At 33.1% G+C, this 17,647-nt stretch overlaps 1 protein-coding gene across 1 annotated transcript; it reads left to right on the plus strand.

The window, feature by feature from the left end:
• The first annotated feature begins 9,115 nt into the window (after positions 1–9,115).
• LOC129570186 (cuticle protein 7) lies at positions 9,116–12,370 on the plus strand. The gene is made up of 5 exons (XM_055449684.1): positions 9,116–9,928; positions 11,547–11,681; positions 11,784–11,870; positions 11,950–12,141; positions 12,204–12,370. The coding sequence occupies exons 1-5, from the start codon at positions 9,914–9,916 to the stop codon at positions 12,303–12,305; spliced, it is 531 nt and encodes a 176-aa protein (XP_055305659.1). The 5' UTR covers positions 9,116–9,913; the 3' UTR covers positions 12,306–12,370.
• The last annotated feature ends 5,277 nt before the right edge of the window (positions 12,371–17,647 follow it).

A 17,647-nucleotide genomic window follows, 5' to 3' on the forward strand; every position in this document is an offset into this window, starting at 1 on the left:
CTCTCTTGAATCGGCGATCAAAATCGGCGGCTGGGAAATAGCACCTTAATTTTTGTCAGCTATCGGGAAGAGAAGAAGAGATCGAATATAAACTTCCGTATGAGTTATGAATACGACCGAAAGAGAATACAGTAATGTCCATACGCGTCAGCAGCTGAGCTACGAGTAGCTAACGTCAGTTAGTGCTGCCGACATCAGTTCATGACACGCTCTGCAAATTAGCAATAGTTTATCAATCTAGCGTCTCGCAATAAACTGAATTCAGCCTGAGCGACGAGTCTTTGACTCCCTGCATTTATCCAATAATCCAATAGCAATAGTTTTCGCATGAATTATTGGGTCTATACATTAGTTTTTTCGCTTTTTTTCTTTGAAAAATCGTTTATTTCGATATGAAAATGAAAAAATACATTATTCAAAATATTGGCCGTCGGAAGCTACAACTTTTTCCCATCTTTCTGGCAATTTGTGGATTCCATCCCAATAAAATTGCGCCGGCTTGGTGGCCAAAAACATAGTGAGCCAATTTTCGATTCCACTGACTGAAGTGAACCGTATTCCGGTGAGGGCGTTTTGCATCGAACGAAAAAAACGGTAGTCGGATGGTGCCAGGTCTGGGCTATAAGGCGGATGGGGTAAAGGCTCCCATCCAGCGTTTTCTACGTAATTTTTGACTTGTTGCGCCCGATGAGGCCGAGCGTTGTCATCATGGAAAATGATTGATTCGTGGCGGGTGGCATATTCCGGCCGTTCACGTTGGATTGCTGCATTCAGATGGATTAATTGTTGTCGGTAATGGTCTCCAGTAATGCTCTGACCAGGTTTTAGCAGCTCACGGTGGATCACGCCCTTCTGATCCCACCAAATACAGACCTTGGCGCCGTGGATACTCGGCTTTGGCGTCGATTTGGCCGGTTGACCGGGCTTGATGTATGATTTTTTGCGCTTGGGATTATCGTAGTAAATCCATTTTTCGTCGCACGTGACGATTCGATGCAAAAAAGACTTTTTTTGTGACGAGCAAGCAACATTTCCGACATGCAAAATCGCCGTTCTACGTCTCTCGGCTTCAGCTCGTATGGCACCCAATTTCCTACCTTCTGGATATAACCCAAGGCATTTAAGCGTCTGGAAATGGTTGCTTGTGTAACTTCCAACGATTCTGCAAGCTCCTCTTGCGTTTGGCACGAGTCCTTTTCGATCAGTAACTCCAATTCGGGATCCTCGAACTTTTTGGGCTGGCCGGTCCGCTCTTTGTCTTTGACATCAAAGTCGCCCTTTTTAAAACGCGCAAACCAATATTGGCCCACTCTAACCTCTGGAGCATATGCGGGGTATGCTTCCGATAACAATTGATGGGCTTCGGTAGCCTTTTTCTTTAAATGAAACAGGAAAAGCAAAGCTTCCCGCAAATGGTCTTTCGTCGGCTCGAAACTCGACATTTTCAACGCAGTAAACAACTTGTGTAGGATAACTTTTTTTCACTCTGACAGATGGAATTCTATAGTTTTTTTGACGCTCTTTAACGTGGTTATACTGTCAATGTCAAAAAAAAGCGCATGTATCAGTTACGCCATCTTTTATCAAAACGAAAAAACTAATGTATAGACCCAATACAAAATCATTTCTTCGTTTATTTTGAAAATGCCCAAATTTAGACCATCCAATAACTCGAAATATTGATAGGTACACATTTTTTTGAAAGTCGTACATTTTAGTACACATTTAGTACAATTGATCTAAACAGGTTAAATCACAATAACGAAGACCTCTTCGTAATAATACTCGCATCCTTTACTTCTTACTTCCCTATTTCACAACAAAGTCAGTTAAAATTACTCTATTCTGAATCTCACCTTGATATGTATACGTTTGTATTTTTTTTACGCAATACTCACACTATTGATGGACTCTCATACCGAAATCATAATATGTGTGGAAAGCATAAAATAAAGTGCCATCTGTATCATGATGCTTTTGTTCGTATAAATCCAAATACATTCAATATGAACGCTTAAAAAACGTTCAAACCATTGGCCCATGTAGTATTGCATAGTTCGTCTTCCAGGACTTGGTGGCGCTAATATTATGATAAACGTCAAAGTGTACTATATACACATTGGGAGAGTCCACTTATACGAACAACAACTTTGCTACAAGATGGCCATATTTTCATACAAAATTCTATTTCTGTGCAAATGTATCTACGAACACATTGGCCTGTTGTTTGCAACAATTGTACGATGTAAGCGCACGTAAATGTGTGTTACGTTTGCGCACAAATGTAACAAATGTACAAGACAAGCGCTGTAGCAGCTATTTTACAGTTTCTGTGAGCACAGGGTGACCATTCATCTGTAATTGATGCACATATAATCACAGTGTGTTTGAATCCAGCATGAAACCACAAGACTCTGGAATATAAAATGGTGTTTCATTTGTGTATATTAATATATTTCATAGCAGTTACCAAATAATCAGAGAAAAAGTCAAAAATAGGATGGGCTGAGATGTGAGCGACCAATTATGTGTAGGCTTTAAAAACGCGATTATAAAAAGAGCCGTTATATAACGCCCAAAAAACGTTTTTTTCGTTTTTCATCGTTATTTCTACGGTATTTTGAACTGTCAAAAAAAACACTACAGAAAAATAATGTTTTTATAACACCGTTTGCGATATTTGTCGAAACGTTTGTAAACCCTAATTATGAGTTTGAATTAGTGTTGGCCGTCGAACGCTTGTTCGTTCGTTCGACATGGTTTTAAAAAAAGGTTTTGTTCATTCGTTCGTTCGACAATTTAAAAAAAGTATTTTTTGTTCGTTCGTTCGTTCGACATTCATTTTGTTCGATGTTCGGTCCGAACAAAAAAATTTTACATCAGAAAATTCGATATATTGATCAAATTTATAATGTAATCGTTACAGCTCATGCTTTTATTGACTTTTATTATAATTTTTCATAGTAATACCAATTTTATTCGGGAGATTTCGAAATAAAAAAAACTTTGTTCGGACCGAACATCGAACAAAATGAATGTCGAACGAACGAACGAACAAAAAAATATTTTTTTAAATTGTCGAACGAACGAACGAACAAAAAATATTTTTTTTAACTTGTCGAACGAACGTTCGAAGCCATCACTAGTTTGAATGCTATAGAATAAAAATAAGTTCTTATATGCTCACGCAATTTTGATTGCGCAAATATTTCAGTAAAAAATTTAACTCTCTACATTTAACTTTTAGTAAAAAAAACTCAATTATTTCAACTTTAGCCTAGGCTCATTTAGAAAATCATTCAAAGAGCCTATTTGTAAATATTCACGTGACGCGATGAATCAATTTTCGCAATAATTTAACTATAGAACAATTTTTTAAGTAATATTCATATTCTTACATAAATTGGCTTAATCTTGAAAGATTTGCATAACAACACAAACATAAATTCATTCGATCCAGCCAAAATTGAACTTCCTATTCGTTGAAATTATATGGTTTAGTTTTTTTTACAAAATATAATTTATGTATTGAAATAAATAATCAAACGAAGGTTCCAAAAAAAAAACAAATGTATACAATGACAAAGACATAAATTCTGACAAAAAGGGTCTGAGCCTTAAAATCTGAAATTTTTACCACCAAAATAATTGTTTTTGAAAAGTGAGGACCTTTTTCTTGTTTAGCGAGCATACTTCGGTTCAAAACGACCTTTGTTTTGATCAAAATTGATGTTTCTTTTTATTCAATTTTGTACGGACCAGTTCCATGTGAAAGTTCAAGTTTAATGATCGATGTTAGATATAAAATGATTTTTTTTAATTTTTTGACATTCAAGTGTTTCCTTCTGGAACCTTCAAATATAACAATATCGTCTAATTGTTTGGTTTTTCGTTGATGCAAAATTTGTTTCAAAGTTGAGCTAGATCTTGAAAGACACCAACAACATTAGAGCGATTATACAAGCATAAGAAAATATTTTTAAAACATTCGAAAAATAGAATTAACTTTATAAAAGATTTGTAATTACAATTATTAGTAATAATTTGTAGACCAAAATATCATCGGAAGTCGCTTTTATTCACTACAATTCAACTATACCTACTTCTAAAATTAGCTAACCTAAAAGATAAAAAAAGAGACTATGATTTCTGAAGGGAAATGAAATATAAAAAATTTATATCGTAATTCTTAAATCTTACAGACGCAGACCATTTTAGCTCTTTTAATAACAACAAATAAAATTTGCACACACCTGTGCCAATTCCATTTTCGCTGGCAACCACTTCCGTTGCGATGTTGTCAGTGTCACCTGCCTAAACATATTACTAATAGTAAGTAGATGTATCTTCAATCTCGTTGAAATGTCATACAGAGTTTTAGACAAAGTTAAGTTTAATAAACAAAATTCTTCATATTCACATTTCGGAAGCAATTTTTATTATACATGCACTATGGGTATGCTATGCGTGTATTTGTGAAAACATTTTAAAACCGTTTTTCGCGATTACTATCAAAAATTAAAACTCAGTTCTGTTATCAGTGACGCAGAAATCACAGAAGCGTCGAGCAAAAAATGTAGCATAGATTTTGTCGTTATCATTTTTGCTGCTTTATCAAATAATACATAATGGATTGGTAAGTAACAAAGTTTTAGTATTCCATCAGCCCACCCACTTTGATGAAACGAATATATCTAACAAATATCAGTGATATGGAAGCTCTTGGGAAGCATAAACACACTTTACAGAAATAAAATCTGTTTGAAATGGGAATTCTACTTCATTAAATGTTAATCGTAATCAAACGTATTTATTTACTCTTTCACCATTTGAACTATTTAACATTTTCCATTCTTGATATCATATACGCCTTGGTTCCGCTTCTCTGCGGTTTAGACGAATCGCTTTTCATGATTCAATTTTTATGGCAATCACTACAGATTTCTATACAGTCTTTTGCATGGGAAAATAAGACGACCCGTTCCTTGAGCATTATATATAAAGCAATCTGTCGGGATGGCTGTGTTCAACATTTATATGTTCTCATGAAACATAATTTCAATGTGAAATCAATCGCAAAGTATGACAAAATGAATCGTTCAAGCTTGATGGAACAAAGTGATATGACTCTGTTAATGCCAATCAAACCAATTGTTTCAGAAGCTGTAAGATAGAAGCTGCTAATCTAAGGCAATTTCATGTTCATGATCTTATGGTTGGGAATTTTATTGATATTTGATAATCACTTGAATACCAAAACAATGGGAGAAAATGATGTGCTATGATTGTTCTGAGGCGGAATATAAATGATTTTAAATCAGAGACCATCTTTTTTCACCTTTGAATGTACAAATAAACAGAATCATGATTGATGGGCATAAACTCTGAATGTGTAGTACACCAAAATATTATCCGTCAGTGAAGTTAGTTTTGAATCGCATTACTCGTCAAATAATACAACAGCTAAAAAACAATGTCCTAAGAAACATTTTATTCCATGTAAAACATCCAAAAAGGTGTGTTAAACACAGTTTGCAATATTAAGATATATTTATGGTACAATGGAGTCTTCAGATGTCAACTAACAATCGTTCAGACGTGAACGCAATTCAGATTACCGTATAATATCAATCACCTAGAAGATATATAATCTGCGAGCTAAATATAGTTCGCAATGTCTGTGTGTTAATTATATGCATGCATTGTTCATTTTATATAACGTTGTTCTTTTGGTAATAATTAAGTTATTTGATACTGTGGCATAGGAAAAATGATCGCGGTCATTGGTTTTGAATGTTTTATAGGAATGAATTACACAAGAATGTTTATTTATCTTCCAATGTGATCAGTAAATGTGTTTGCTACTGCATGAGAAAAGATTGCAGATATTATTCTCCATTTCAGCCGTAATTAACAATTTATGAAACCGACCGTGCGTGTGTGTTCAAGTCAATTTAGTTTCAAGAACAGATGCTAAAGCCGTATTTTGGTATTAATATTCGCTACATGCAAATTTATCCTACGCTAAAAACAATGAAACATTTGAGTAATATCATTATAGCTCATAACTTTGAATCTTCAATATATTGAAATCGTATTTCCCTATATACTTTTGATGTTCAATGTTACCGAAGAAAAGAAAACAAAAATGAAGAATAAAACAATGAAGATTTTTCGAAAACGTCCTCATGCTCAACACTGTTAGGCATCATTACATCATGTACGAACGCTTGTACAAAAGTAATTAGACGTATTTAGTCTTTTGGTTCGGATTAATTTAGATGTTACAATTCGTTGCTGTTCATTGAATGTTTATGCGGTTTTTGGTTTTAACGAGTTTTTATCCAATATTAGAAAATGTATAAAAGTAAGCGTCAACATTCTTTCCAATGGGAAGAACTGGTTGGCTTTTTCTGTTCTTGCACAGTATATTTTATTCATACTCTCATATCATGTGTGGAAATGCGCCGTGGTATTTCTAAATTTATTATTGTTCATAATGATATGGATGATGCTAAATTACCAACCGAAAATTAACTTAGAACTGACAGGGTATTGCATTATTTTTGCAAGATGTTTAAATAACGGAATTCCCGTTAAAAGGATTTTTGGATTCCCATTTCGTAATAGAATGCAAATTTTCACTTAAAAAAACATAAATTTTCCCACTTTTATTTAATGAGACCAATAAAAACAAGATTTAAGCAAAACAAATTGAATATGAAACTTGTTGAATAGCTCTTACTTGCGTGTTTTGAGCCAAACCAACAATTCATATAAACTTTGTTTATATGATGAATCATCCCGATAAAAACGTTTTTATACGTTTACGTGGTCGCTTTTTTCTACCTATCTGACTGACAGTTCTACGATGTGACTAATCAATAGCATTGATATGCAAAATGTACTGCGCTAAATTCAACTTTCAACACTTTCAGCTGGTATTACATTGTATATTATTTATCAATGTCAACAATTTCTTCTAGGAAAAAATGTGTAACAATTATTTTTTTTGATGATGACACAACAATAAAGAAGTTAAAACGTAAAGTACTAATAGTAGTAATGTGGAAAATTGCGTCTAACGGAAATTATTTTCATTTTAAAGCATCATCTACTTGACTAATTTTAACAAGAATCAAATTTTGAATGGGTACTGAAGTTGTACGGCAGCTAAAAAAAACAAAGACAAAGACTTAGATCTGATCATTTGTTATTTGTACACAAGTATAAGCTACAGTAAAATTTCGATAATTCGAATTCCGACAGTTTGAATATTTTAGAAAATTGAATTTATGTAATGTTTTTTCGAGACTTGCAATAATGCAAATAGACGGACGAACAGTCAATAATGTGAACAATAATAATCGAATGCTGTTCGTAATTTTTCTTTATTGAAAATATATTTTTGCTTTAAGATTATTGCCACCATTATTTTGTCTTTGCACTTTTAAAAGCAGAGTAGTTTGAAACCAAGCGACTCGAATTATCGCAAGTCAACTGTATTAATGTAGCGTTACCATTCATTGCAATTATTTCTCACTCTGTTATGCCCACGTTTAGCGTGACGAGATGGAGTGGCTTCTCAATAAGTACTTCTTTGTTTAGCATTTAAATTCAAAGTAATCTACTATTTAAAAGCACAGATTACAGAATCCGGCAATCCATCCATAGAAGAATTAGAGCACATACGATACAGACATGGATGAAGATCTCAAAATAAAATTTACTTGCACAATATGAGAAAAGTTTATTTTGAAAGGATGGCTTAAAATACGCTGAGAATAGTAAACCATGTTATAATAACGTATTATTTCAAAATACGATTGGCGGTATTTAGGCAATCAAATACCACACTTGATTGAGATAAATAACGCAATTAATATGACATTTATATTCATGCACGGGTGAATATAATTTGTCTTAGTTTTGGCAAATGAATCCAATGATATTTATTTGCAATTTAGAGCAATTCTAAGATATTTTTTGTAATGGTTCATATTTGATGATGATGATGATGATGGTTCAATCATTCATTTGCACACAGCACATATTTCAATAATGTTTCTTGTCTGAAGAAGAAAGGAATCGGTTCGTTGGTGATGTCAAAAATCAAGGAAGTAAAGCATTCCGACAAGACAAAACAAGTACAAAAATAAATATAAAAAGACATAATTGTGCACTACCGCGTTAACTGGTTCACAATACATTTCCATAAACAGTAAATGGCAATGTACATGATTTAAGGCTGCTTCAAAAAAGACGAATCTTTCTTTAAAAAAAAGATGTTGTCCACGCCATTCACCAATGGAATAGCCACCTGATGAACTAGCCAACATCCACTAAAACGACTTGATGCTTTGATTATTTTGAAGCACCAGCATGAAAGTAATTGTCTTTATTACACGTAAATCAAGTAGAGGTAGTCCTTCAAAAAATTGCTACTTCCCACTCACTAATTGTGTAAATTTTATTTCAAGCCGAGAGACGATACGATACAGATTTATATTTTAATTGATTTTGAACAATTGTTAAAACTCAAGTGTATAGAAATGGAATACTATACTTTTTTAAAATAACAAAATAACTTATATTTATGAGAGTATGAGTTTTTAAAAAATTATGTGCAGACAAAATAAAACGAATTCATTCTGGGTTTAGCTCAAATGTAAATGCGAAATATGTATATTATTGCGTAACACTTAAATTTCAATCTCTGTCGCACCTTACAACCAGCAATTTCATATTGAGAGTAGCATCCACTTGAACACATCATAACACAATTTTTGACCTTAATTAAAAACATCTCTGGACATCACGGCTCTGGACATCACGTTCTCGTTTTGCAATATTAAATCTTTCATCTGAACATTTTTCCAGTTTCTGCACAAACGCTCAATTTTAAACGGCACAACTGTGTCTCATATAAACGTAAACGATTGTTCAAAGAGCGTTAAGTCGGCATGCTATGCAACACATAGTACTGTCAATATCGTCAATAAAATTTCGAAGCGTTGCGATATAAAAATGGTTTTACTCAATTTAGCACATGATTCACATGATACACATCAGTATTGGCAATTGGATCTACGTTATATCAAGTGCATTGACGTTGATTCTTCTGGTAAATGCTGATTGTGAAATGTGGTTGGACGCATATCTATCTGAGCCTTTCCATGGTTCAAGGTTTGCTAGTATGTACACGTGATTGTCATATATGATAACAATATGGGTGAATTTTCTATGCACTTCCATTTATGCTGTGCTCTTCAAAATTGTTCGCAATCGATTTCGATTTACAATTTTCCGCTTTATCGTTGGGTGTAAATGTTTGAAACACCAAACCAAGCCAATTCAACAACATGACAAAAACCAAACCATACAAACTGATGCATTTAATAGTCTAATGTTGTACAGTATACTGGTAGTTTTTTATGGCTGCTGTTTCATCTGGCCTGGCGCTCACATTGCTACGTTTCAGTTTTCATTTATTTTTTGAAGCTGTTGATGGCACGGACCTACTGTTATACTGTTCATTGTTGCCATTGTAATCTTCTTTGTGTATATGCTTGTAGTTACCTTTCACATAGAGAATGATGCTCTTGGCTTTTTGCGGGAGTGATGTTCGCGTGTACGATTCGAGTATATAAACACCAAAGATTGGTGCGATGAACTTAGTAAGCTGGAAACATCATAAAGAACTCAGTTAAACTCAATTTGTTTACTATATATCGACTGAACTATATCGAAGTTGAAATAAAAGTGTCGACGGTAAAGATTTTGGATATATTACCCGCTGGTTTTCTTTGAGTTATTTGATTCAACTTTTCTCGTTAGCGAAGTTTATATAGAATAAAATCGTTAAATAATAAAATTCAGTAATTGGTTCGGTTTGGAGTATTTTGATTCAAAAATGAAACAGTTTTTGGTGAGTATTTGGACTTTTGTATATGTATTTTTTCGTCAATCCTAATTTTAAAACTAGAAGTGTGCAGTTCTTGTTCAGGAAATATGGATTTATGCGAAAAATCAATGTTTCGGCATGAAAAAGATTTCAAATAAGTAAAATATTTATTGTAACTTGTAATCCCCAATTTATGCTGTGAATTTTGTATGCAACACACTTAAAGAGCATTATATATTTGTCAAATTTTTCGCTTTTTCACGATTCATGTTCATGCAAATGTATAAAAATACATTTCAATGCCAATACTTTTAAAGTTCGTTTTTTCAATAACAAATCAATATTCGATGAATGCAATACATCAATTCATAGGAAAAAGACAACTGAAATTTCAACGGTAATCGTACGTACCGCATCACATAAAAACATGAATTTCATTTCGACACGTAGATATCAAATCTAAATACCATGCTATTCGTTCAAAATTTGTGTATATACGTGATTGACTTTGCAAATTTTTTTCCTCTTGAAATTCTGCTGGCCTTTTTTTCTCTGACAATTTCGCCCCAATGTGCAATACATCAATTAATTTCAATACGCGTACTCATCAATCTTTAATTCTATTTGGGAGACGTAATAAATTAAATTTTTTAGATCAATGAAGGTCATACACATCGAAGTGGTAACAGCATCATCGGTAATGGCAACGACAATGCAAAATCTAACGAGCGCGTAATTGCTTGCAAACTTCTTCATAATGGGTACCTATATGAAACTGTTTAGACGTGCTTCGCCCATTTTTTCAAACGTATTCACAGCGGAGATGTACTTGTAACAAGTAGGAATACAATGTTCAGCTTACTCAGTTTTACCGTATGCTCTTTTGTGAATGCCTTTAGGCAGCTTCGCTGATATTTGTTCGATTCTGCATTACTGTTGTTTTAATGTCACTTTTATTTGTTATTGTTTGTGTTATATGTTCGCAGACATTGCTTCATCCCTGCATGATTTAGTTTAAATTCATCTTAAATGTTCATTATTGCAAAACGAGTGACGAACAAAAACAAAAACTTTTAACCGAAATATACATATTATCTGTATGTGATTGTGTATATGTAATAATATGTTGATGTTTTAAAAGATTGTTTGATTTCGAACATTTTTATTGAAAGGCCTATTTGATTTATATTTTATATTACTCAATCGGGAAAGAACGTTGTGTCATATTATAATATGCCAATACATATAACAAATTTAAAGAAAAAATATACCCTAAAGTTCCAAACAAATCGTTTTATCACTGTCGAAGTGATACAGTTTCTTGTTTCTTTTGAAATCCAAAACTGCAGAAATGCTACAGTCGACAAGTAATTTAATGAATTACGTAAAAGGACATACTTATATGGACATGACTTCGTTCTATTGTGATTGAAAAAGTTTGCGAAAGTAGAGTTTTAGACAATTTTAGTTGATACATCGTTATCAAAGCCTGTTCGATTGGAATGAAGATAGACATTTACCTTTTTTGTTCGAATTTTACTGGGAGTTCGATTTCACTTAATCAGATTTCAACTTTGCGAATTTCTCTTCGTCGCTAAATTTAGCTGCTGAGGATAATTTTTTTTTTCATTTTTATATTCAGTGTTTGCTTACATTTGTTGTTTACGTGACAGCTGATATTGGTCTAACCGGACAAAATCAATACTTGCCACCAAATAAAGGTTATAATTATGAACGGCCGAATGTTCCATTTGGATCGGCTCCAGCCCCACAAACAGTTGAGTGAATATTAGGCGTAAAATTGAATGCTTTGAAAATCATAACGTTGAATGAATGGGCACTTCATATGCGCTTGTAAAATCAAATTGTTTTTCTGTAGGTGATACCATCCAGACCATTACCACCACCGTCACCCAACCCTGGCTATCTTCCTCCAGCTGGACCAGCTGGGCCTGGTGACCATCATGTATGATATCTACACATCTGTATCTTGTAATTCTTAATTAGATTGTCAGAACATTATTCTCTATCTACCCTTTGAATAGCACCATCATGAACCGGGAATGCCATTTGAATTCAATTATGCTGTGAGTGATTATCCGTCAGCAAATCAACAATCGCATAAAGCGGCTAGTGATGGTGATGTAACACGCGGAGAATACCGCGTGAATCTACCTGACGGCAGAACACAAATTGTTCGGTATACGGCCGACTGGAAAAACGGATACAATGCAGAGGTAAATAGATAGAATAAATGAAGCGAACTCATAGTACAGTGATTTTCACGTTTGGTAAATAGGTATCGTACGAGGGTGAAGCCCATTATCCTCCACCGAATCCTCCTCAAGGCCTCTATGGGCCTCCAAGCAACAATGCTCAAAATCAAGGATATATTTATTAGAAATTACAGAAACAGGAAAACCCATCTCTCACATTAATAAATGAATAAAATGAATGTAATGCAAATGAAAACGCTGTGTTGTTTTAATTCGTTGCGTCATTGAATTCGTACGACGTCAATAGTTGAAATTCAAGCGTTTCATGAAAAACAACAATAATATGGATTCTGGTTCAACATTTGTTGATGTATTGATTTGATCCGATCACAGGATCCCTAATAAACATCTTTCGTGCTTTTCCATTTCAGAATTACTGGGTTCTAGTATATCCAAATGAAAATCTTTCGTAAGTTTATTGTGGAAAATGGCATAACCAATAGAATGCTAGGTAAGATACAGATACATTGGAATTCAAAAGCAATTTTGAATTGAATTCAAAGCAATGCAATGTTTGAATCTCTTATCAAAGTATTGTAATATCAACATTTTCAACGGTTAAATTTAAATTGAATGAAAAATACACCTAATTAAATAGTCAAAAGTTATTAATACAAGCCAAAGCTTCAAAACGGATTTTAAAACACCTGAAAGTATGCTATACTATTACTAACAACGGGAATTCGAATAAAGTATACAATTTCAGAATTCTTCATTGATTTTCCCAATGTACACACAAGGAAGAATGGTTGAGATCTTTGGTACAATGGATTTTTTTTCGAAAAAATAATCCAAAATTAAGATATCTAAAAAAATCCCAATCATTCTTCCTTGTGTGTATATACAAAATGACCTTACTATGACTGTTATTTGACATAATATCATATAATGGTTTTTGTTATTGGCTGATTATTGCACTGCGATAATATAGTTACTTTGGTAAATATGTTAGCAAACTAGCGATATATTCGAGATGAAAATACCAATCGCAATATTGACAAACGTCTACAGCTTCAAAATAAAATTGTATCCCTTGCTTCGTATGGATATAGGAAAGGGCATAATCACAGGGGAGGAACAGAATAAACTTGCATAATTTTCAGTATTCAATTTAATGTTAGTATATGTAGTACAAGTACATATTACGTACTATTAACAGATTCGTTCAGATCGGCGTTCTCCAAAATCGTTCAATCATAAAAAAATATATCTCGCACCAGCGCTGAACTAATCTCAAACATCATAATGAAGGTATGGAAAGGTAAGTTTTATACCTTCTCCATATATTGTAAATACTCCGGGGCACAGGTGTTAATTTTAACTGCTTGTCTTGCTACAAACACGCTTACTGCAATATTCAATTAAAAAGGGAAGAAGTAGCTGCTGAATATAAAATTTCCATATTGTAGGCACTACCAAACGAATTTTTTTTTGCATGAATTTTAATCCGAAATTGGCCTTTTCGTTGAAAATGACTTATAAGTCAAGGCACAAAGTCGACACATTATACCAGCATATAGTCATTTTGTTTATTTATTTTTGGTCTAAAATCGCGTTCCTAATTATATGATGAACTCTGTTTCACTTTTGTTGGGCTAAAGATTATAAATTCAAAGCCGCAACTGAACGAAATAAATCTTCTTCCTTTATAATGCAAATAGAAGTCTGAATAATTTCATATCGCACCTGATAGCGTATTAAGTAAAGCAGATGGTTACCGACACGCACTTAAAAAAGAAAATATAAAATGTATTTAGTTTCCCATAAGCAATGTATTGGTTGCTTTGAGCAAAAATTCAGAAATCTGTTTAATTTTTCTACCTGTATCAGCGTGCAGGTAATGGGACCATAGAAATATCGTCAACAACAAGCCTGTGAAGTGCCTTCTTGTGAGTTAAAAAGAATATGTTTGAATAATAGAAGAGAGAATGAAAATCAAATTTTTCTCACGTTCAGGTATATTGGATTTTTTTCAGTCATCATCTATACTTTGTCACTTTTTCAATTCACATTGTTGGTTCGTTATTTCCTGAGCCACACGAAAAGACCAAAACCAAAAACAACAGATATTCTTCATAAACAAAAGAATTACTCTAAGGGAATACAAATTTTCTTTCTAGAACATTATGAACAAGCAAGTGGGTGCAATATTATTATTATTATTAATATTTATACTTTTTAATGAAAAAAAGATTCATATTCCATTTCTTCATTCTAAAAAATTCTCGCTGAATTCGCTTATTTGAAGCACATACGATCTAAACATAGCAGGCTTTTCGTAATTCATGGAGCATAAAACCCGTTATACAATAGGAGGTGAATACAACTGACTAAATCCCCTGATATTATACATTACATTATTGAATGTAAACAGACAACGTCACACACGCAATACACAGACTGTGATTTATGCACAACAAAAAAGCGTAAATAAAGCACTTAAAATTTTGATATGTTTGAACCAAACCAACAACACATATTTCTCTCCAGACACTCACAGGCAGAAATCTCTCTTTTGCTTCAAATACATTTTGATGGCTTGCATGTCTGACAACAGACTATGTCGTATGCTAAATATTTCATCCGTTTACGCACATTAGCTTTCTCTGAAACTGTGTGAACAGATCTGTAAAGTGTAAATAAAATTTCGCAAGTTTGATGTTTATTGTTTGAGTATAGCATCGTGTAAAAAAATCATCATCATCATAACTATAAATATTGTGCTTATTTCATTTGCGATAGACGCTGAAATAACATATACATATTCTATGTAACATATTAAATAAACAACATTTCTGTGTTCTTACACTGTGGAGACATTGTCTGCGTTCCTTCAACCCATGGACAAAAGGAATGTTAATGAGCAAAAGAATAATTACTGAATCAAACTCGTAAAGAAGCATCAATGAATTTCGAATGCCGGTGCCTACAGTTGGTATACAAATATTGTCCAATTTCGAAGACCATCCAATGAAGTGGAAAGAGAGAGAGAGGGAGAGAACATATCGGAATTTTTTAATTTGATGCTCCATTAATGCGCTGCATTCCATTTGACTGTGTCTGTCTTCCATAGTTACAGTCACAGAGCGCCTTAAATTTACTACGGATGGTCAAGAATATTCATTATGGGAGAATCCAAAAACATCGGTATGTATTATGATAGAAAAAAAAAACTATTGGTAGTAGTACTTTACTTTGAATTATAAGAACTGAAACTTGGTATTGTCTAATACAATACAAATTACAGGTTATTTGAAATATTTTGAAGATCTTTTCTATGTGTCGGTATTTTTTCTGTTATCATTTTTGTATAGCAGAGATATGTTTGTCGGCAGACTTGGAGAATCATTGAACTTGAGAAACCTTATATAATATTGTTTTCTTTTCTTTAGGAGGTCAAAGATTGTGTGATTGTATTCATAAACGGATGGGGACGGAAAAAAGGTCCATTGCGTGGTTTATTTTTGGGTGATGTATCTCCGAGAAGAAAAAAACTTTGCTAATTTTTTTTTCTGAATTTGTCCAAACTTTTTTTTATATAATGGCTGAGATTCGAAGATGACAACAAGTAATTAATGTGATCCATTATTTTTTATGTCCATTTCCATTTCCAACAATTTTTGGAAATGTGTATTTTCAGATAAATGGCATGAGAATTTCGCGATAAAAAAACGATGAATAATAAACACAATATTAAACGACGATGTAAATGACTATTACAATTGTAAGTTTTACTTCAATTGCTTCATGAAAAGGAAAAATGTCTCTTTAAATTATTATTAGTTCTAGAACAAATGAATGTTTCCATATGAAAAACATTTTGGGTTTGATTAAAAATGATAACATCAGAATGACCGAATCGAATGTCTATTTGCGTTCCAAGTGTACATGGGTTTCGAATGTTTGGAGTTTAGAGTTTGGTAAACCGAAAAGTTGAAAAGATTTTCCTCAAAAGTTCGTCGTAGGCCTTCTAATGGCAAAAACCAAACCAAACGAAATAAATGAAAAGACAAGAGACAAAAACTTGGTCGCCTAACAACTGGAGCAAACGATTTCAGGGTGCAACATTTCTTAAGAGATTTGATGTAAAACTTGCCCACAGCAATTGAATCTCTTTAATATGGTACACGACAAATGTGAGGGTTTTTCTTTCAATTTCTGCGAAAATTTGTACGAAGTCGTTTTAACTTATATGATAAACAATCAGCTATATAGCATTGAAACCATGATATACTACAAAAAAACGTGAGCTCATCGAAGTAGAAGTTCCCATCAAATATTTACTACTTTGCCATGTTAAAAAGGCATTCGCATTCACATTCTAGTTATATGAGCTCTATCTTTTTGCAACAAAGGATAATGGATAAAAGATGTAGAGCATATTGCGACATTAGTGTTGCATAATCCGTTCGTTGTTATATCTATTCAATTCTATAGAACTGTATCATCGTTAAAAATTATTAAGAAGATCAACAATTTAATCTGTGCTAACAAAGCTTTGACGTAAAAGGAGATAATTAGAATATTTCATTTGAATAGCGAAATGAAAAATAAATTTTCTACTCAGCATTCGACATTTTAATTGCTTTCTACTTTTTGAAATAGAACAGTGTAATTATAATAAACCTAACCATTTATATACGTTTTGGTTTACAATAAATCAGTAACATATTAATACAGTGGCAATCAAGGAAATTTTATATGAAATATCGAAGAAAGAACAAATAAATCTTACGCAATTACAGGTGAAACTCTAAATGGTCGTTTTGACATTACACAGCTGCCAAAAATAATAATACACGGTGGGGATGCCAGACCGATTCTGCATGTGTATGACAGATGTGAGGAAGTACCAAAATGGCTTTGAGCACGAGTCAGCTTTGTATTTTCATTTCCTTCTTTTTTAAATTGTGAGTGTGTTTGAAACACGACGATTGTGAGTGTGTTTTCAATTGTAGTCTCAATAATTACGCACTTTTTTTATATACTACGAGTCTTTTTCAATTGATATATGAACCAACGTGACTTTCACTGGTCAAAATGAACGTTCCTTTTCGATAAAGTTGATTTTAAACTCTAGCCTCGAATCTATGTTTCAATGAATGAAATATCATTCGCTGCATTCAAGCCAAAGCGTCGGGCATTACTACAAAAGGAATCCGGAAATTAAATGAGATTAGAAATTTTGTGATTACAGATTTTCTGTTTCGAATTATTCTCAATTTTATTTTTCAATGCCAAATAATGTGAAATGAATTTCTTTGAAATATTTGGACCTTTCAAATTCTCTTTTTGTTCAGTACTTTTTTCTGTCTTCAGATCTCGCACATTTTTTTACGTTTCGCTTCTTTTCTCTTCTTCTGGCACGAAACAACAGACGAAAAATATCAACCGTTTTAAGTTCCACTCAGCAATTCACTTACATTTTCTTTGCATTTGTTCTTTGAATTTCAAACATCTTTTCTTC

This window comes from Sitodiplosis mosellana, unplaced genomic scaffold (assembly GCF_009176505.1).
Source record: "Sitodiplosis mosellana isolate CC-2019 unplaced genomic scaffold, AAFC_SMos_1.0 Smas_scaffold_47, whole genome shotgun sequence".
NCBI lineage: Eukaryota > Metazoa > Arthropoda > Insecta > Diptera > Cecidomyiidae > Sitodiplosis > Sitodiplosis mosellana.

Bases quoted from the DNA above. Each gene is read 5' to 3' on its own strand.
- LOC129570186 (XM_055449684.1), top strand. The intron at 11,682-11,783 runs GTTGAGTGAATA...GTTTTTCTGTAG, and splicing joins CGGCTCCAGCCCCACAAACA to GTGATACCATCCAGACCATT. The intron at 12,142-12,203 runs GTAAATAGATAG...TTTGGTAAATAG, and splicing joins AAAACGGATACAATGCAGAG to GTATCGTACGAGGGTGAAGC.